Source organism: Rana temporaria, chromosome 3 (assembly GCF_905171775.1).
Source record: "Rana temporaria chromosome 3, aRanTem1.1, whole genome shotgun sequence".
In the NCBI taxonomy this organism is placed as follows: domain Eukaryota; kingdom Metazoa; phylum Chordata; class Amphibia; order Anura; family Ranidae; genus Rana; species Rana temporaria.
Window position 1 is genome coordinate 364778909 of NC_053491.1, and position 21691 is coordinate 364800599.

The window sequence follows — 21691 nt, forward strand, 5'->3', positions numbered from 1 at the left end:
ATTTCAGAGGTTTACAACCACTTTACGAGAAAAAACTACTCACTAACCGTTGCAGTGCATCATCCTGCAGAGCATTAACAGATCACAGACTAAAAGTGCCTATTGTCCGCCACTGCCCTATAAAAACAAAAGTCCACCCAAAACATATATTTCAGTTAAAAATGGAGCTATATTTTCCCACCACAACGTCTGCTTCTTCTGCATGTCCCCTATAGTGTCTCACTCCTGCTGCACTCACTAAATTTTAAAACAAATTAAAAATTCCAACAGGGAAGAAAAGCTGACCAATGGCTGCAGCAAGGGGGTGGAGCTGGGAACTCAGAGGCAGAAAATCCAGTCCCTGATAAGGAGGCAGGCTGTTTCACACTTTTTTTTGAAGAACACTCACCAATACAGAAGCCCCAGGAAACCCAGGACCAGCGCCCATGTCACTGTACATCCGTCCATCCAGTCTGACCATTCACCCGTCATGTCTCTTTGGTCCCAGCAGTGGCATCCACCCGACTCCTGCAACAGATAAAAGATAGAAGGTCAGAGTGGCTGGGAAGTCTCCACAGTGACACAGGATGAGACAGCCATCCTCTATAAATATTTATACGCTTCCGCCCGTCACTCTTGGATGCCGGACTATGAGAACATGATAAGTAAACATTGTATATAATCAAATGAGACCCTTGTTATCATAAGAGACACAACTTCCAGTCCAAAGCCACTTCCCCTTCCATAGCATCTCAAAACTGAAAATGTGGCAGCCTAGATCATTGCACACCAAGAGTCTGCCCTGTGTACATGAGCCCTTAGTTTAGTGTGTATTGCTAGATATTTTTTTTTCTTGGCAGGACGCATGAGCAGTGTTAATTTTGTCAACTAAAAAGTTTGTCAACATTTTCGGCAGCTGCATTTTTGCAGTGACGAAAACTAAATGAAAAAGTACACCACATTTTCGTCCACTGACGATAACTATGATGAAAATGAATTCCGTATTCGTTAATGAAAACAGGACAAAAATGCGAGGCAAGGACGTTTACCCTTGTGAACTAACTTTCGGTTTCCACGGAGCTGCGCCTGCTTTCACTCCCAGCAAGCAAGCAACTATGCAGCCAGCAATACAGGCCTTCGAGTCCTCAGATGATCGTCCAGAGCAGCACTGTGCTGTTCTGGCTAGAGTCCCACTCCCCGAGTCCTCCCGGCGAGAGTCCCACTCCCCGAGTCCTCCCGGCGAGAGTCCCACTCCCCGAGTCCTCCCGGCGAGAGTCCCACTCCCCGAGTCCTCCCGGCGAGAGTCCCACTCCCCGAGTCCTCCCGGCAACCACTGTCCACAGCAGAGAGCACCCACTGCAAGTGAGACTGTGTACATTACAATTACAGGGGAATCAAAGAAAATTACTTTACCCCAGTCGTCAGGAGTCCAATCCCTGTACCTTTCGCAGAATATCAGTCTTTCCCTGTCTGGAATGAAGTAGTGACCTCTTTGCTGCCCTTCTTGATACCAGGCCATGAGGCCAAGCTGCTGAAATGTTTTGTTGTGTTCTGTTCAGTTTTTGGAACTGTTAAAGTTCATGTAAAACAGTGGTTCTCAACCTTTTATTGCCGTGACCCCTTGATAAAATTTCCCAAGTTGTGGGGACCCCTAACATTAAAATTATTTTTGTAGCCTGGGCACCCAAGGCAAGACAAGTAATGTGCACCCCTAACCCATGGAAATTTAGCGGTCCTGAGCCCCTCCACTTGTACACTATTAAAACCTCATATGGTACATTCTTTGTTCTCCTTTCTTTCCCTTTTATCTCTCGCTATCCAAATTTCTTGTCTCCCCCATCTCTCTAGCCATCTTTTTTTTTTTTTTCTCTTATTCTTTCTCTCCCTTTTTCTTTCTTCCTCCCCTCTTTTCCTCTCCCTTCCATGTATTCTCTATTTTTATTCCTTCTCTTACTCCTTGGTGGGAGGGGGAGATGGGATGAGTGGCAATGCTTGGGGGTTGTTCTGATCACCCTTAAGTGCTCTTGATCATGGTCATCTGCTGATCCGAGAACTGTAGTGGGGCCTTTTAATGGCAACTAGAATCACAGGTAGTGTTACCCACAGTCTCCGACTTTGTGGTTTCTCGTAGCAGTGACACCTATGCAGAAATCAGGAGATGGGGTCTCCTCCAGCCCCTCCCACCTCAAATCCTCACCAGTCAGTGGACCTCTAGTCTGAGTGGGCAGCCGTGGGCTCCAGGAACAGCCCAGCTGGGCAAACGCAAAAAGGCTGAGAGAGGGGTGCGGGCTTCAGGAACAGCCCAGGATTTGGGGACCCCTGGCAAATCATTTGACCCCCAAGGGTGTCCCGACCCCCAGGTTGAGAACTACTGATGTAAAATGTGCACTGCATGGTGGCATCCTCACGCAAAGAGTTTTTACTCTTTTTTTTGTTTTTTATTTTAACGTTACTCTTTTAAAAAAAAAAAAGCAATAATTCTTGTAACGAAACTTGGGTTTACTTAAATAAAGACGTTATATAACGACTAAATCTGTGTCTCTAGAGCATGTTTAAAACGTAATAGTTAATACCATAAATAACATTCGATTTTTCACTCCAGCAGTAGTATATAATGGAATGGAAATTGTAGAGAAATGCTTAAATAATGCATTACAATTTAAGACTAATATGAGTTTTAGTTGACTAAAATGTACTAGAGCTTTAGTTGACTAAATACGACTAAAAACTAGTGGTGCAACGGATCGTCACCGATCTGTGATCCGAACGGGTCACCCTGTTCAGATCGGCACACCACGCGATCCGCGGAGTGCTCCGCAGCCTCGGCCATAGGAAAGTCCCCGGCTTCGGCCTAGCTCCTGAGCGGCGGCCATCTTGGTACACCCGGCATCGGCTGTCTCGTCGGCAGGTGACGTTTCGTTGCCGTCATCTTGCTCCACCCCATACTCCTGCACAGTAATGATAGTGAGAAGGGGGCAAGCGGACATCTTGTTACACCCAAGGGAGGTTTAGATTTCACAGTTAATTTCAACACAAAACAGAGCTTATATGTTTAAATACAGTATTTGGAAATCCAACGGACTGTTTACATGTTAAATTTTAAAAGCAGCAGCAAACCTTACATGGTTGCTAATGTGACAGAACACCTCTGATTTTCACATTTCACATTTAGATAAATGTGAAAATCACAGGTGTTCTTTCACATTAGCAACCATGTAAAGTCAGCAGGTTTGCTACTGCTTTTAAAATTTAACATGTAAACAGTCTGTCAGATTTACATATACTGTATTTAAACACATAAGCTCTGTGTTGTGCCGAAAAGAACTGTGAAATCTAAAACTCTGGTGGGTGCAACAAGATTTGTCTTGTCTTTTTTTTTTTGCTGATTCGAAAAATTATCCGATCCGTGACTCTGATCCGAGGATCAATCCGATCCGTGAGTTTTTGATCCGTTGCATCCCTAACTAAAACAGTTACAGAAGACTAAAATGGGGCTTAATACTAAAATGCCATGTTAGTCAAAGACTAATGCCGCGTACACAAGACCGTTTTTCGGGTTGTAAAAAATTTAATTTTTAATGGTCTAGAAAAAAGGAAGTTTTTTTTTCAACCCGTTAAAACGGCCTTGCCTACACACAATCGTGAAGAAAAAAATGCTCTAGCAAAGCGCAGTGACGTACAACGGCACTATAAAGGGGAAGTTCCATTCGGATAAAGCTCTCCATGCATCTCAATGGAGTCCTGCAAGCAGCATCTTTGGAGCAGCTTTTTGGGCGCTGAAAAAAACGCTCCAAAAAAGGCCCCTCTCCATTGAAATGAATTGAAAGCGCTATAAAAACGCCTTACCCTTTCACACTGAGGCACTGCAAAAACGCCCTAAGACTTTAGGGTCTTAGCAGTGCTTTACCAGCACATTGGGATTGCAGTTGAGGCTTCGCTCCAATAACATTCGAATAATGCTCAAATAATGCCCCAGTGTGAAAGGGGCCCAATTGTCACTAGGTAGTATAAAATCTGTTAAGTTTAACCTCTTCACATCCGCACTTTAGCTGAATGACAGCTACAGCACAGACCTACCTTGCCGTTTTCCATGCTCGAGCGGCCAGGGCGTGCGCGGCTCGCTCTGTGATCAGTGAGTCTATGAGACTCACCAGATCACATATCGGAGAAGGCGGTCGATCCCGAGTGTCTATCAGTGCCACCTCACCAGCGCATATCAATGAAGGAGAAAAATTACCTGTTTGCAAAATTTTATAACAAAATATAAGACTTTTTTTCTCTCAAACTCAGGTGCCGCAAACTGAACTGCATATTCCAGATCAGGTTATTTCTCTCGCTCTCATCTATACCTCTTTTAAAGGGGTTGTAAAGGTTTGTTTTTTTATTTTCTAAAAAGGTTCCTTTTAAAGCGGTGTTTCACCCTGCAGAACAACTTTTTAGCATAAAATTCGGCATAGTAGCGCGAGCTACAGCATGCCTGTCTTAATTTTTTTATCCCCGTACTCACTGTTATATCGTACATAGAAGATTCCGACTGCCCACGGGGAATGGGCGTTCCAATCCAGACGGAAGGTGATTGACGGCCGGCTCTGGCGCGTCACGCTTCTCCGGAAATAGCCGAAATAGGCTTGGCTCTTCACGGCGCCTGCGCATAGTCTGTGCGCAGGCGCCGTGAAGAGCCGAGACCTACTCCGGCTGTCTTCGGGGAGCGTGACGTGCCAGAGCCGGCCGTCAATCACCCTCCCTCTTGAAAGGAACGCCCATTCCCCGCGGGCAGTCGGAATCTTCTATGTACGATATAACAGTGAGTACGGGGATAAAAAAATTAAGACAGGCATACTGTAGCTCGCGCTACTATGCCGAATTGTATGCTAAAAAGTTGTTCTGCAGGGTGAAACACCGCTTTAAAAGGAACCTTTTTAGAAAATAGAAAAACAAACCTTTACAACCCCTTTAAAAGAGGTATAGATGAGAGCGAGAGAAATAACCTGATCTGGAATATGCAGTTCAGTTTGCGGCACCTGTTCACAAAAAAAATTTTTGTTCTTCCCAAGACTATCTAAAAGAAAATGTTTGGAGTTGGAAAAAATCCTGGACTGCCGCACTCTGTTAAACGTCGTCTTTATTGGATAAAATCAGCTCAAAACATAATCCAAAATGGTGCAGTCAAGATGAAAAAGTGGACAACAGGACAAAAAATGGCTAACATGTTTCACATCGTAAGATGCTTACTCATAGCTATGAATAAGCATCCTATGATTATGTTTTGATCTGATTTTATCCAATAAAGATGTCAATTAACAGAGTGCGGCAGTCCAGGATTTTTTCCAATTCAATGCACCTGTGCAGAGCCAGCACCTGTCGGTTTCAGTAGGGCAGAAGCAATCCGAGGGGTCAGTAGCTTTTAGAGCGGTATCATTCCTTCATAAAAGAAAATGTTGGCTGGAACCTTCACTTGACTTGTCAGCAGTTCAGAGGTGTGAAGCTAGGAGACTTTCCAAGCAAGGCATTTAATTTTTCACTTATTTTATACCAATCTAGGACTGCTGAGTGAGCTGTCCACCCCCACACTCACCTGCCACAAATATTATGACAGCTTGACAGGCAGTTGGGTACACAAGTGCTCTAACACACCTCCCATTGCTCCCTGTTATCAGAAGATATTAACCCTTGTGCATCACCACTTTTGGAGGCAATGCCATGTGCTCAAATCCCTTCCTTAAAAGGCCAGTCCACCCAAAATATTTGGTTGGTGAGGTGACCCACCTTGGGGTTATCCTACTACTCCTACTGCTTTCTGTAGAGTATAACATACACTATATTACCAAAAGAATTGGGACACCTGCCTTTACACGCACATGAACTTTTTTCAAATATTTTATTTAATCAAAAGACACAATGCACAGCATCAAAACAGTAAAAGCATTAGGGCATATAGTACAACATAATACAATGCCATATCAGAAGAAAATACACAAAAACAAAATCAATATGTATACCCAATACCCCAATTGCACCATATATTCCTGGCCGGAGTATATATAAAAGCGCAACATCATATCTTCTCAAGAATGAGATAAGATACAGCCGGGAATAAATGACTAAACAGAGCGAGCCCATGGAACCTGCCAAGATCATTTTTGTTTTTTATACCAGAAAAGATTATAATGTGGAGCCGTGAAAATATGGCAAGAAAGAAAAGGAGAAGAGGTCTGAAAGAAGAGGAATTAAGCTAGAAGGGAGAGAGACCATATGTGAGGGGGAGGGGAAGGAGAGGAGGGGGAGGGAAGGGCAAATAATGGAGGGGAGATGTAAGGATGTGCACTCACAGAGCGCAAAAAGTAACATATGAATCGTTTGGTTATTACCGCCGGATTACATATGTCACTCCCAAGTGTGTCAAAATAAATTCAGTCGACTGTGTCGCTTTCAAAGAGGGCTTGTCCCATAGCACATAGGATGAACATATTCCATAATGTCCACGTTTTGGAGTAGCGCTCATGTTGGTGGCGTGCCGAGAGGATAAGATCTTCCATTTTATTTATTGCCTCTACTTTCCTGAGCCAACGACCAATGGTCGAAGGCTGTGGAGATTTCCATTTGAGAGGAATACTTGCTTTGGCAGCGTCAAGACACGCACATGAACTTTAATGGCATCCCATTTTTAGTCAGCAGAGTTCAATAGCTAAAAACTATTCTGGAAAGGCTGTCCACAAGGTTTAGGAGTGTGTCTTTGGGAATGTTTGACCATTCTTCCAGAAGCGCATTTGTGAGGTCAGACATGAATGTTGGAAGAGAAGGCCTGGCTCGCAGTCTCCGCTCCAATTCATCCCAAAATGCGTTATATCGGGTTGAGGTCAGAAGTCTTTGTAGGCAGTCAAGTTCCTCCACCCCAAACTCACTCATCCATGTCTTTATGGACCTTGCTTTGTGCACTGGTTTGCAGTCATGTTGGAACAGGAAGGGGCCATCTCCAAACTGTTCCCAAAAAGCTGGGAACATGAAATCATCCAAAATGTCTTGGTATGCTGAGGCCTTAAAGCGGTTGTAAACCCAAATTTACAACTTTATATTGCTCAAACCATCGTAATCTCCCCAATGCATCTCTATTTTTCTTTTCTGTCCTACCTTTTTTCTTTCCTGTATACCGCGGATATGCCTAATGATGACGTCGTTCCTCCCATGCGCCGTACGATCTTTCAAATCGGCAAGCCTAGACGCTGCCGGCCAAATCACTGTTTATGTCGGGGCTGCGTCATTTCCTGCTGTTGACGTCAGACGCGACATCTCGCGATGGTTTAAGCTGACTTTTCTTCCCCCGCAGAGGAAACGAAGAAGATGCTTGAATATTCACCTGCATTGCGCACTCGCTGGATTTTGGGAAGAGCAAGGAAGTCTGGGCGGAAGTGTGCAATGCATAAGACGCTGAAAACCATAACAACAATGGCGCGGGCTAACTGGAACAATTATACTGCACAAAGGCAACGATTTAAACGGTAGGACTAGTTACATCAGCTATTACATAGCGATCGATCGATGTAGGAATGCAATGTCTTTCGGAATATATAAGTAGTTAGGAGAGGACATGAGGGTTTACTACCGCTTTAAGAGTTCCCTTCACTGGAACTAAATGGACAAGCCCAACCCCTAAAAATCAACTCCACACTATAATCCGCCCTCCACCAAATGATTTGGACCAGTGCATAAAGAAAAGTCCATAAAGACATGGATGAGCGAGTTTGGGGTGGAGGAACTTGACTAGCCTTCAGAGTCCTGACCTCAACCCGATAGAACACCTTTGGGATGAATTAGAGTGGAGACTCTGAACCAGGCCTTCTCGTCCAACATCAGTGCCTGACCTCCCAAATGCACTTCTAAAAAGAATGGTCAAACATTCGACACACGCCTAAACCTTGTGGATAGCCTTTCCAGAAGAGTTGAAGCTGCTATAGCTGCAAAGCGTGGGCCAACTTAATATTGAACCCTACGGACTAAGACTGTATTGCCATTAACCACTTAAGGACCGGACCAATATGCTGCCTAAAGACCCAAGGTGTTTTTACAGTTCGGGACTGCGTCGCTTTAACAGACAATTGCGCGGTCGTTCAAACATTTTTTTTGGGTGAACCCCCGCTTTAAGACCCGGACCTTTAGGCGGGTAAAGGACCTGGCCAGTTTTTGCGATTCTGCACTGCGTCGCTTTAACTGACAATTGCACGGTCGTGCGACGTGACTCCCAAACAAAATTGGCGTCCTTTTTTCCCCACAAATAGAGCTTTCTTTTGGTGGTATTTGATCACCTCTGCGGTTTTTATTTTTTGCGCTATAAACAAAAATAGAACGACAATTTTGAGAAAAATTCAATATTTTTTACTTTTTGCTATAATAAATATCCCCCAAAAACATATATAAACATTTTTTTTTTCCTCAGTTTAGGTCGATACGTATTCTTCTACCTATTTTTGGTAAAAAAAAAAAAAAAAAAAAATCGCAATAAGCGTTTATCGATTGGTTTGCGCAAAATTTATAGCGTTTACAAAATAGGGGAGTTTTATTGCATTTTTATTTTTTTTATTTTTTTTTACTACTAATGGCGGCGATCAGCGATTTTTTTCGTGACTGCGACATTATGGCGGACACTTCGCACAATTTTGACACATTTTTGGGACCATTGTCATTTTCACAGCAAAAAATGCATTTAAATTGCATTCTTTATTGTGAAAATGACAGTTGCAGTTTGGGAGTTAACCACAGGGGGCGCTGTAGGATTTAGTGTACACTTAGTGTGTGTTTACAACTGTAGGGGGGTGTGGCTGTAGAAATGACGTCATCGATCGAGTCTCCCCTATAAAGGGGATCACTCGATCGATGCAGCGCCATAGTGAAGCACGGGGAAGCCGTGTTTACATACGGCTCTCCCCGTTCTTCAGCTCCGGGGAGCGATCGCGACGGAGCGGCTATAAACAAATAGCCGCGCCGTCGTCCCGGATAGCTCCCCGAGGGAACCCGACCGCCGCGTGTAGCGGGGGGGTCCCTATCGGACCCCCGACCCACGTCTAGACAGGGACGTACAGGTACGCCAATGTGCCTGTACGTGCCATTCTGCCGACGTATATGTACATGCGGTGGTCGGGAAGTGGTTAAAGTTTATGTGCGTGTAAAGGCAGGTGTCCCAATACTTTTGGTAATATAGTGTAAATAGAAATGCAGAATGGACAGTGAAAACGCCTCTATAATGGGCACAGGGGGTGTGCAGACATGCAAAAGCAGCACAGGAATGTTGGGAATCCCTCATAATGGGCACAGTAGATGTACAGTGCTGAATATTCAGTGTAGAGATCATAACAATTACACTTTTGAGGTCATTGCACATAGAGATCTTCATAAAGAAGGCAACACTTTTCTTCTACTGAAGTCCTGTACACTCTGTGCCACTGCCCAGCCTGCTCTATGCATTGCTCATGCCTACATGGAGCCGTCTTTCTTCCATGATCCTACCAAGTCCCTCTTCTGCCCACCATTCCTGATTTTTCACTTTCAGCTTGGAAGTATCAACTTCCAGAATTCAGGCTGCTACGACAGCTGAACTTAAGGGACTTGGTTTGTACATGTCTAAAGTTGTTCAGGAATAGTACTGTAGCGCCGTGCTCCCATTGAGTAGGCGCTATATGTTAAATTCTAGTTGCCTGAGCTGTAATTTAGCTCAGAATAATTATGCTAAATTGTTGGTTCTGTTTCAGTTCAGCTGGGTTGCACAATGTTCCCCTTGACGGTGGATGTCGCTGTTACCACAGGTCAAGGTTGGAAAGGCAGCAGGCTGGATGCATTGGGTATCTCTTTCCCAGAAGCAGCTCAGGGGGCGTGGTCAACCCGCTGTGCATTCTGGGGAGGGGTACTTAAGGGACAGACCCCGTTTTGGCGGGGTTCGTTTTGCCGATCCTGACCTGATGGTCCTCCTGGCCTCAGGGATATGCGAGATGTTTTGTAGCCTTGGGGCCGGCTGGCCTGAGGCCTCGCAACTGAGAGTAGGCCCAGGAGTTTCTGGGGCCTACTAATCCAGGGATGGTCCTTCGATACCTTACCTACGGAAGAAAGCTGAACCAGTGGGATTCAATTGATGGATCTACCCTGGCAAATTTTTCCTCACTGTGATGCCGGCCCGGCTGAAAGATTCTTGGCACCGCGAGTCGTGTACTTTATTGGAACTATACAAAGTGTGCGAGTGGTTACGCGATCTTGTGGCAGAAGATTGTGGGACGGCCTGACAACACTTATCTGTCTGTGGCAGAGACTTTGATGAGCTTTGCACCAGCTGCTAGACCAGTGAGAGTAGGTCTATCTGGTGGTTGCTGAAATATAGGGTGAAGCCGAGTTAATCCTCTGGATCTAAGTGGTACCCGTGATCCGCAAAGCAAAGGTACCCGAGTCTTTCCCCATCCCTCTACCCCTCTGTTGGAGAACTTTGTTCAATAAAAACCTTGAAAGAGACTTTGTGTTTGGTGCAGACATTTCTATGGACAACTCTTCAAGGATAACCCCTGAAAGGAGCGTATGGAACAGTAAGGTAATGGCAGGCCCAATAAACCAGCAGCTCCTTCGGGGGGTAGTGCTACAGTACCTATTCTCAGTAAAATGTAAAAAGAAGGGCGAATAATCATCACGTCTGCAGTCTGGGTATTTCAGCCAATGACATCTCCTCACCCCCTCTCCACTTTCCACACCTGCCCTTCTAGGAGCTGTACACTCACCAAGGCCCCCGTTCATACAGTCAGGTCAGGTCCGCCTCAGGGTACCTGAGGACAGCATTCAGAAGACATCTCCACACCATGAACATCTGATTTTCAAAAAATGATTAGATAAGAAATAAGGGAAAACATCCAAGAACTAAACTAAGAATGTAACTAAAAATCTACAAATTCCAGAAGAGTACATTTTCAGTTTAAAGGCCCACTCTGGCCAAAACATATCTTTTAGCTTTATATAGACCTCGTCTGTGCCGTTTGAGAAATGTTCTCACTTCCTGTGCCATCTAACTCCTGTAGAGAAAGATAGTAATAAAACCTGAGGAAAGGTAAAAGAAAGGAGTGCTAGAACTCCCACTATTATTGAGGTCCTGATTGGCTGGTTTGTTATGTGGGCCGTTTCACAGGCAGCTCTCCAATGCAGCAGGTCCCCAACCTTTTATGCACCAGGGACCAGTTTTGTGGCAGCCAATTTGTCCAGGGACCGAGTGGGGGGGGGGGGGGGTGGCGATGGGTGTTCGCTGTCCGTTGGTTGTCGGGGTCTGCGGGTAGGGTGCTTATCAGAATCTGGAAGCCCCCTTTTACATTGTACCCCTACCCATTCACCTAAAAAAAAAAAAATGTCAAAAATAAAACGCAGTACAAAGGTTTTTAAAGTAATTTATTAAGCAGCTCCGGCATATCTTCCGACTTTTTCTCCCTCTCAGACTCTTCTGCCTCTGCCGGTTCTTCTTCCCTCCGTTTAGTCTTCTCCCTCTGTTCGCTGTTTTCTGCCGGGTCTCTTCCACTGTCTTTTCACTCTTTTGACCTGTCTTCTCCCTCTGTACTTCTTCCGATGTTGACTCAACACTTTTTCCCGCTCTAATGCCGGGTGCAAGGTGTGCCACTACTTATATTGGCATGGGGTGGGGTCATCATGTCATCTGAAAACCCGCCCCTTATAATGTCACGGTGACCCCACCCCATGCCAATATAAGTAGTGGCACACCGCGCTTTGGGAATTGGAGGGTGGAGTCAACATAGGAAGAAGAACAGAGGGAGAAGACAGCAGAGAAGACTGGGAAAAAGAGTGAAAAGACAGCGGAGGAAACCCAGCAGAGGCAGAAGACAGAGGGAGAAGAACCAGAGAGAGAGAGTGGAGAAGAACTGGCAGAGGCAGAAGACATCAGCGGAGGCAGCAGAAGAGCCGTGAGAGAGGTGAGAAGAAGAGACGCCGGAGCTGCTTTATAAATTACTTTAAAAACCTTTGTATTGCTTTTTTTTTTTTTTTTTTAGGTGAATGGGTAGGGGTACAATGTAAGGGGGCTTCCAGATTCCGATAAAGCCCTCGTCCGCAGACCCCGATAACCAATGGCCAGAGTTGTCGGGAAGAGGCTCTTGCCCTCATCAACATGGGGATTAGGTGCTTTGGGGTGGGGGGGGCAGGGTCTCCCCATCCCAAAGCACCCGCCTCCCTAAGTTGAGGGCACGCAGCCTGGTACGGTTCAGGAGGGGGGGTTTGCTCGTACCCACCCCCTTTCCTGATCTGCCGGGCTGTGTGCTCGGATAAGGGTTTGGTATGGATTTTGGGGGGACCCCCACGCCATTTTCGGCACCTGGGTTCCCCTTAAAATCCATTTCTCGTACCAGTGTGAACCCAGCCTCAAAGCTATGGTGCCAATCATTGAAAATTGATCACACCTGATTTCTTGAGACTCCAACAAGCCAGGAAAGTACAAATTCCCCCCAAATGACACATGACCACTACCTTCCTCTGCTGCCCGGGAATGAGCTAACCCCACCCTCTATCCGGGTCAAAATGAACTCCTACTCCTCCCCATTCCCCTGACAAACACTCCCCTTCCCCTTGTTTTTCCAACACACTCCCTACCTCACTTCCTGGTGTTCGCCCCACAGCTTTCCACAGTCATGTTGGCCCTACACCAAGGTTCCCTTATGCTCCGGGCCTGTTCTTTCTCCTACTCCTCCTGAGTATGGCTAAACTACATGTGTGAGACTTTTACACAGCCTGGCCACATACAGGCTCAACATGCAAGGAGCACCATCAGGAGTTCTAGGGACATAAATTACACATATGGTGAGCAAGAGCTGCCCAACTTATCATATTGCACAAGCGGAAGATTACCCGCTTGTAAATATGAAAAGACTCCTGCTCTCTCTGCTGATCTCCAGCTTCTCCTGCCCCCTGCTGATAGGGTCACGTTGTTGGTGAAGCAGGAGACCTGGGAGAGGAGACACAGGCATGGCTGCATAGCGGGAAGCGAGTGGCAACCACGGTCTGATATCCCCGCCCGGATCCCGATCACTGCTTGCCTCCTTATTGTGTGGCCCACTCATCAACATGCCACGGACAGGTGCTGGTCCACGGCCTTGGGGCTTGGAGACTCCTACTCTAATGTACAGGTTGAATATGTTCTGGTAGAAGAATACGGAAGACGGTGCACTACCAGAAGGATCTGTCCAGATTGAATTTGGTTAAAAATGCAAGGAGCTTTATCAGGGATACACAATACACTCCAAAGCGTGATACATGGTTACCAAATTGGTAACAACGTTCTCAGAAGATATTTCAGCTTCCATACAGTAGATACATATACTATTCCCCTCCCCCCACAACCCAATTTTTTGCTCATGGCTCTTTCTGCTCCACCCTGATGGATGCTGAACTCTGGGTTATATTACCGTACTTGTCTTTTAAAAAATAAAAAAAAAATGTAAATAATGCCAATTACAAACTAAAAAGAAGTATAGGATGACTAAGCGGCGCCAGAGGAAGACATGCCGGGGCACGCCGACACCCTGGGCGACACAAGACAGTGTTCACAGAAGAAACGGAACAAGTGAAATCAGGGAATCAGAGCGTCATCTACACAAGTCAGAGAGCTGGCTTTTCTCTGGCTGTAAATTTCCTGTGATCCCTTGCAGTGAAATGGCCACAGCCTTATGCACTGCAAAGCAAGCCTCTTTCACAGCTATTAATGCTGGCCATACACTCCACGAAAAATAGTCTGAACGAACTTTCGAAAAATGAACGTTCGGTCGTGAGCGCAAACGATATTTTGTTTTTACATATACATAGTGCAGAAAGTTCGGATGGGAAACACATTAAAGGGACACTAAAGGAAAACATTTTTTTGCCTAAAATTAATGTCTGCAAGGTAGACAGACAGAATAGTGTAATGATTATGTTAAAAAACAGGTAAATACCTATTAAATTCCTTCATCTATATCACCTCCGGCATTCTAGTTTCTGTTCTCTCATTCACTTCCTGGTTTTCATCGCTTGTTCATGTAAGAACTACATTTCCCAGTATGAATTGCGGCACACCCAGTAATTCACACCTCCTTGAAGTCTCTAACACGTAGAGAGCGTCCTGCCGCACAGATGTAGTACCCAGGAGGGGGTGAGCACATCACTGACCACCGCAGTAAAGCCTCCCATCACGGTGGTCAGTAAAATCTGACAAGCAGGAAGTGAACAGAACAGAGAAGAAATAGAGCAACTTCTGAGCAAAAACGAACAATGAGGAAGTGAAAAGAGGAATGTCTGCAGGTAAAGGATGCTTATTATGAAAAAAAAAATATTCCTTTACAACCCCTTTAACCTTCCGATTAATCGTTCCAAATGTGTGCTTCGTTTTTTCGGCTCAAAAATGTCCCAACGATTATCGATTTTGTGCCCATTAACTGTTCGAAAAACGAAAGAACGGTCTGATCGACCGATTTTCAGCCGAATTTTCGTATAGTGTATGGCCAGCATAACTCTTCACATGGGAGGTTTCCTGGTCAGAGCAAGGGTGTAAATACAATAGTTTTCACCAGAGACAGGATCACTTGTGTCCAAAGGTCTGAATTCTGCTGTGTTCATATATTTCAGCCTAAAGCGGAAGTAAGCCCATCGATCTAACAGTTTCAAAAAGCAGTTGCATTTCCGGCATGCCGGGATTGCTAACTGTCACATTGGTTGTGCTCTCAACCAAACTGTCAAACCATCCAATGGCTGGTGTCATTACTGATCACATGTGCAGCATCATGGCAGTTGAAGATTAAACATAGGCCAAGATGGCAGCTTCCTTGCCTGAAAATTATAGGTGGGTTTACTTACACTTTAAGCTTTTGAGCTAGGCAAGCAACAAGTTTTTTTTTCAGCAGAGCAGCTAAGATTAGACAGCTAGGCATGTGAAAACAAAAAGTAAACCTCCGCTTTTCGAAACCCTCCCCCCTCCGGTGTCACATTTGGCACCTTTCAGGGGGGAACGGGGTGCAGATACCTGTATAATACAGGTATTTGCACCCACTTCAGGGCATAGACTCTCACGGGAGTCACAAACGCCCCCCCCCCCCGCTGTCTTCTGAGAAACACACTTGCTGATTCCCTCACCGAGGATGGCGGCGGGGGCAGTCGAGAGCCGAGACATTGCGGGCACCCTGGACAGGTAAGTGTCTACTTATTAAAAGTCAGCAGCTGCAGTATTTGTAGCTGCTGGCTTTTAATATTTTTTTTTTTAGGCGGACCTCCGCATTAAGCTTAAAAAAAAATATATAAAAAACACACACACACACACACACACACACACACACCACACTACAACTTTAAGGCCTCGTACACACGACCGGATCTGTCCGCTGAAACCTGTCCGACGGACCGTTTCCAGCGGACAAGGCTGAATTGTCCGTTGGTCCACTGGCGCGTACACACCAGCGGCCAAAAATCCCCTCGGACCAGAACGCGGGCACGTAAACCACGTACGACGTCACTATAAAGGGAAAGACCAAAGTCAACGGCGCCGCCCTCTGTTCCGCTTTTGCTAGTTACGTGTTCCCTCGTGTTAGCAAAGGTTTGGTTAGAGCCGATTCACGCTTTTCAGTCTCCGCGCTTTACAGGTCTTATTCTCGGGTTCAGTGTGTGCGCTTGCGGGATCGTAGTTGGCAATCAGGTACAGGCTTTCAGGTCCTTTCTGCTTTGCAGTGGCGTCCTGTCCACTCGTATCTGTTTGTCGTGCATTCTTTGCAGGTAGTGCTGGATTTGGGTGTGCCAACTTGGTAAACCATAAAAAAAAAAAATGAAAAACACCCACAAAAAAAAAATGTGTTGACATAACTTGCCAACAAAAGAAATCAAAAAAATATAGAAAAGTACCAAAAAAAAAAAAAAAAACACAATGTTGACATAACTTGAAACAAAAAAAAAAAAATATAAGATCAACTTTGACTAAAAAGAACATAAATATATACATGTGGAGGACCAAAAAAAAGATGCAACATCTGGCTAGCAAACATTTAAAAAATCTTACATCACAAGCAAAAAATGTCACATTTCAGTATGGGACAACTCAGTCTAAATAGCCCCAGCAAGAGAACGGGTTTATTCTAGCAAGAGAACGAAGAAAAAAAACGAGGCAATAAATGACACAATAGATATTTAAAATGACGAATGTGCCATGTCACAAACAAACGCGAGTTTTACCTGAACGAGCGATCCCGTCCCCTCATGCGCGGGTTTTTTGTACGATGGTTTTGTGTACTAACCATCGAACATGTCCGACGGACAGGTTTCCAGCAATTTTTGTCCGCTGGAAAACGGTCCGATAGGCCATACACACGACCGAACATGTCCGCTGAAACTGGTCCGCGGACCAGTTTCAGCGGACATGTTCGGTTGTGTGTACGAGGCCTAAACGGTGTCTATAAAATTGCAGTATATTTTATTTTAATAAAGAGTTGATGAGGAGGCATTGTATTGACTTTGCACTGCATACTTTAACCCTTTGAAACCCACACTATTGCACCGCAACTACATGCATTGCACGCAGTTGCAGAGTGTCCCCATTCACTTGATTAGGTTGTGTTCAACGGGCATTAGCACCTGCCGAAAGCAACAGGGAATATAATTCCTGCGAAGCAAACCATCGCAACTAGGGCATGTATAAACTCCAGCCACTGCCTCTGCAGTTATAGTGTGACTGAGCCCTAAGAGCGGATTCCCCTATTCTCTGAGAAATTTCCTCTCACTTCTTGTTGTGTCACTGGGACAGGAAGTGAATGAAAGAACACAGATAGAAAAAAAAAAGGCCTGTAAGGCCCCGTATGCACGGTCGGACCAGACCGATGAGACTGGCCCGTTGGACCGTTTTCATCGGTTCACCTCTGAAGTGGCCTGATGGTCTGATGTGCGTACACACCATCAGTTCAAAATCCGATCGGGTCAGAACGCGGTAGGGTTGCCACCTCATCCCTTTAAAACAGAACACATATGAATTACACAGGTTCTGTGGTAATTGAACTCAAGTGGAGCCTTATCTAAATTAAATTAGCCTCAGAACCTGTGGAATTCATATGTGTTCTGTTTTAAAGGGATGAGGTGGCAACCCTAGAACGCGGTGACGTAAAACACACGACGTGCTGAATAAAACTAAGTTCAATGCTTCCAAGCATGCGTCGACTTGATTCTGAGCATGCGCAGGTTTTGAACCGATGCTTTTCTGTACTAACCATCGGTTTGGTCCGATGGGGCAGCGGTCCATCGGTTCGGTTTTGAAGCATGTTTAGAAATTTTGGATCGAAGGAAACCAGACCGATGGCCTATACACACGGTCGGTTTGGTCCGATGAAAATGAACTTTGGTTCATTCTCATCGGACCAAACCGACCGTGTGTACGGGGCCCAACTCTTCCCTACTCTATCAATAACTAAACATTATGGGGCAGATCCACAGAGATCTGCACGCGCGCAGCGTATCAGAGATACGCTACGCCGCCGTATCTTACCTGGCTTTAGTTCGAATCCTGGAAGACTTTGCGCCGTAAGTTACGGCGGCGTAGTCTATCTCTGGCGGCGGAATTCAAATCGGCGATTAGGGGGCGTGTTTCATTTAAATGAAGCGCGTCCTTGCGCCGAAAGAACTGCGCATGCTCCGTTTCTAAATTTCCTGCTGTGCATTGCGCTAAATGACATCGCAACAACGTCATTTTTTTTTAACTTAGACGTGAATTACGTCCATCCCGATTCACGAACGACTTACGCAAAAAAAAAAAAAAATATTCAAAATAAACGCGGGAACGACGGCCATACTTAACATGGCAGGTCTAACTATACGCGATGAAATACCAGCTTTAACTATATGCCGGAAAAAGCTGACTAGAGACGCCGTAAAAAAATGCGCCGGCCGCTCGTATGTTCGTGGATCGACGGAAATAGCTCATTTGCATACCCGACGCAGAAAACGACGTGAACGCCACCCAGCGGATGCCAAAGTATTGCATCTTAGATCCGAAGGCGTACGAGGACGTATACCTGTCGGATCTAACCCAGATTCCGTCGTATCTTGGTTTGAGGATTCAAACCAAAGATACGACGCGGGTAATTTGAAAGTACGCCGGCGTATCAGTAGATACACCAGTGTATTAGCTCTGTGGATCTGCCCCTTTGGCTTTAGGTTCAGACTGATGAAAAAAGGCTAATAGATAGGATTAATAAATCTTGGCAAAACCACCCGCTGGGGATTGGGTGTTCCCAGAATGCCGCAGACCAAAGATTTCGACACAGAGGGCCTGTTTACTTCTTTGTGGTACATTAAGGCATGTGCGGTAAGTCGCGTGTTGAGAATAATGGGCTCCCAATGTATTCTAATGTACTAAGAAAAAGCACATGATCTTTTTTACTTACAATACAACACACCACAAAGCACTACTATGCTACAGTACAAGTGCATTGGGGACCATTCAAGATGAATGGAAACACATGGAATGTGTATTACCACAACACATGGAATGTGTATTACCAAAACACAAATGTGTAAATTGGCCTTGAGGGATAGACTGATGTACTTAGACAATGCCAGATAGCACAATACAAGCTCTTGTTCCTTCCGTGTATTTCCACCCTACACTTTCTAGTCTGGCTGTCTTTACCTTTATCATTCACAAGAATGCAGCCAATCAAGTTGCGGCACTGACAGTGAACGCTGAATCTGTCGAGTCTGTGTTCTCTACCGTGTCCATTAAACATATAAAAGGTCTTGTTTTTACTAATACATCACTATTTAAAAAAAAAAAAAAAAAAAAGGATGAAAAGCTTTCAGACCCATTAAAGTTTTGAGTTAAAGTTCAAAATGGAATTACCTCCACTAAATATAAGATAATAGGGGCAACAAACAACAGATATGTGAACCTGGCCTAAAGGGTTTTGTTCACAGGTCAGAGACCACAGTTTACAAATCAACTCCTTGCAGCTGGCGGCGAGCCTCAAACCAGGAAGAATCATCTCCGCACATGAAATTGCATGCGGTGTCATGGCTAGTTTTCCATTCAGATCCCACAGTGATTATCTGTGTTACATTGTCCCTTGCAGTATTTTAGGATTCCAAAGTCAATTGAAAATGATCACAGAATTGCCAAATTCTCACCTCGGAGATCAGAAGTTTCTGTCACCTTTATGACTAACAAGATTCTGGGCGCAGTTTGATATGCAGAGAGGAGACGTTACCTTGAAGGAAGGTCAGGGAAGCAGATCTGTGGATCAGATGCAAAACTGGTGGGTGGGCAAGCAGAGACATGCAGCCATGATCTGCAGACAAACTTCCCTACATTGAGATCTACAGAGAATGCCAAACATGTGGCCTTCACTTCTGAGACTGTAACAATACTTTATTCAGAAGGGCAAATCAGCTGTTTTCTCATCACCAGACTGAAGACAAGGCCAAAACAATGAAGCAGAATGTCTTCTCTCAGCCTGGTCAGTCACCTCATGCCTCAACGAGGTTTTACTTACCAGTGACCTGGCAGAGTAGCCAGTACAACCACATAAAAATGTTTTTCTGTACTGGGGAGAGGAACATCAAAGCCATTCCTGATTTTTTTTTCATTATTCAGGCCCCAGACAGGACCATCTTCATTCTTGTCTCTATTCAAGCGACCTGGAACAAGGTGGCAGCCATTGAAGGCTAAAAAACTTGTTAGAGGACGACAGCCCTAAAATCTGCATCTTTAAAGCGGAGGTCCACTGAATTTTATTTTATTTTTTTAAGTCAGCAGCTACAAATACTGCAGCTGCTGACTTTTAAAATATGGACACATACCTGTCCAGCGTGCCCGTGATGATGGCACCCAAGGCCGACCCGTGCCTCGGTCCTTGGATGCTGCTGCCACCATCTTCGCTTAGGGAATCAGGAAATTAAGCCTTGCGGCTTCACTTCCCGGGTTCCCTACTGCTCATGCGCGAGTCACGCTGCTCGATCAAAATAGTCCCTCCTCTCTTCTGTCTCCCAGAAGGCAGCGGGGGACGACGCAATGTGACGTAGACCCCCACAGATTCTGCGGCTGTCTATGCCCAGAAGTGGGTGCAAATACCTGTATTATACAGGTATCTGCACCCCCCTTCCCCCTGAAAGGTGCCAAATGTGACACCGGAGGGTTCCGAAAAGCGGAGGTTCCATTTTTGTGTGGACCTCCGTTTTAAAGTGATTGTAAACCCCCCTCATTTTTTTTTTTTTTTAATTACAAAAATGTTATACATGCCTGCTCTGTGCAGTGGTTTTGCAGAGAGAAGCCCCCGATCCTCCTCTTCATGGGTCCCCCACCAGCGCTCTTGGTTCCCCCCTCTGCAGAGTGCCCACCATAGCAAGCCGCTTTCTTTGAGAGTACTCATGCAGGCTCGCTCCTGAGCTGATTCTGCATGTTCATAGACACACAGACAGTGCTGGATCGAGATTGTACTCAGGTAAGTATAAAGGGAGTAGGAGGCAACTGTACTCAGAGGTTCTTTTACCTTAACCACTTAAGACCCGGACCATTATGCAGGTTAAGGACCTTGCCCCTTTTTGCAATTCGGCACTGCGTCGCTTTAACTGACAATTGCGCGGTTGTGCGATGTGGCTCCCAAACAAAATTGGCGTCCTTTTTTTCCCACATATAGAGATTTCTTTTGGTGGTATTCAATCACCTCTGTGGTTTTTATTTTTTGCGCTATAAACAAAAATAGAGCGGCAATTTTGAAAAAAAAAAATATATATTTTTTACTTTTTGCTATAATAAATATTCCCAAAAAAGATGATATAAAAAAAAAAATTCCCCTCAGTTTAGGCCGATACGTATTCTTCTACCTATTATTTGTAAAATAAAAAAAAAATCGAAATAAGTGTTTATCGATTGGTTTGCGCAAAATTTATAGCATTTACAAAATAGGGGATAGTTTTATGACATTTTTATTAAGATTTTTTTTTTTTTACTATCAATGGCGGCGATCAGCGATTTTTTTTTCATGACTGCGACATTATGGCGGACACATCGGACAATTTTGATACATTTTTGGGACCACTGTCATTTTCACAGCGAAAAGTGCTATAAAAATGCAGATTACTGTGAAAATGACAATTGCAGTTTAGGAGTTAACCACTAGGGGGCGCTGAAGGGATTAAGTGTGAGCTCATATGTGTTTCTAACTGTAGGGGGGCGGGGCTGGACGTGTGATGTCAGTGATCGTCTTTCCCTATATCAGGGAACAGATGATCACTGACATTGCCACAATGAAGAATGGGGAAGGTGTGTTTACACACACACCTCTCCCCGTTCTTCAGCTCCTGAGACCGATCGCGGGACACCGGTGGCGATCGGGTCGCGAGCGAGGTAACGGAGCTTCGGACCGGGTTGCGAGCGCGCCACCGCCGGCATGCTCGCGACCCCACGGCTGGGCTCTTAAAGACGACGTACAGGTAAGTGATTGTGCCCAGCCATGCCCTTCTGCCGACGTATATCAGCGTGAAGGGATCCTTAAGTGGTTAATACAGAGAATGAAATAAGGTAAACAAACTTCGACCTTTACCACTTTAAAAAGCAGAAATATATTTTTGTGGCAGGTTTCTTGTTAGAAAGTGAGGGATTTAACGTGGCCTGTCATTCAAAGGTCAAAATGAACATGACATATATGCAGTCTGTCAGTAGCATTTTTTCTGAATCCCCCCATAACATAGACCT

The 21691-nt window shown here is 45.1% G+C and overlaps 1 protein-coding gene across 1 annotated transcript in view; it reads right to left on the reverse strand.

Moving 5' to 3' along the window:
- TBXAS1 (thromboxane A synthase 1) overlaps nt 1–21691 on the reverse strand; it is an 83567-nt gene that overhangs the window by 42049 nt on the left and 19827 nt on the right. The window contains exon 2 of the mRNA XM_040345395.1: nt 389–507. Within this exon, the coding sequence (XP_040201329.1) occupies nt 389–471 (83 nt within the window). The 5' untranslated portion in view covers nt 472–507. The remainder of the gene's footprint in view (nt 1–388; nt 508–21691) is intronic.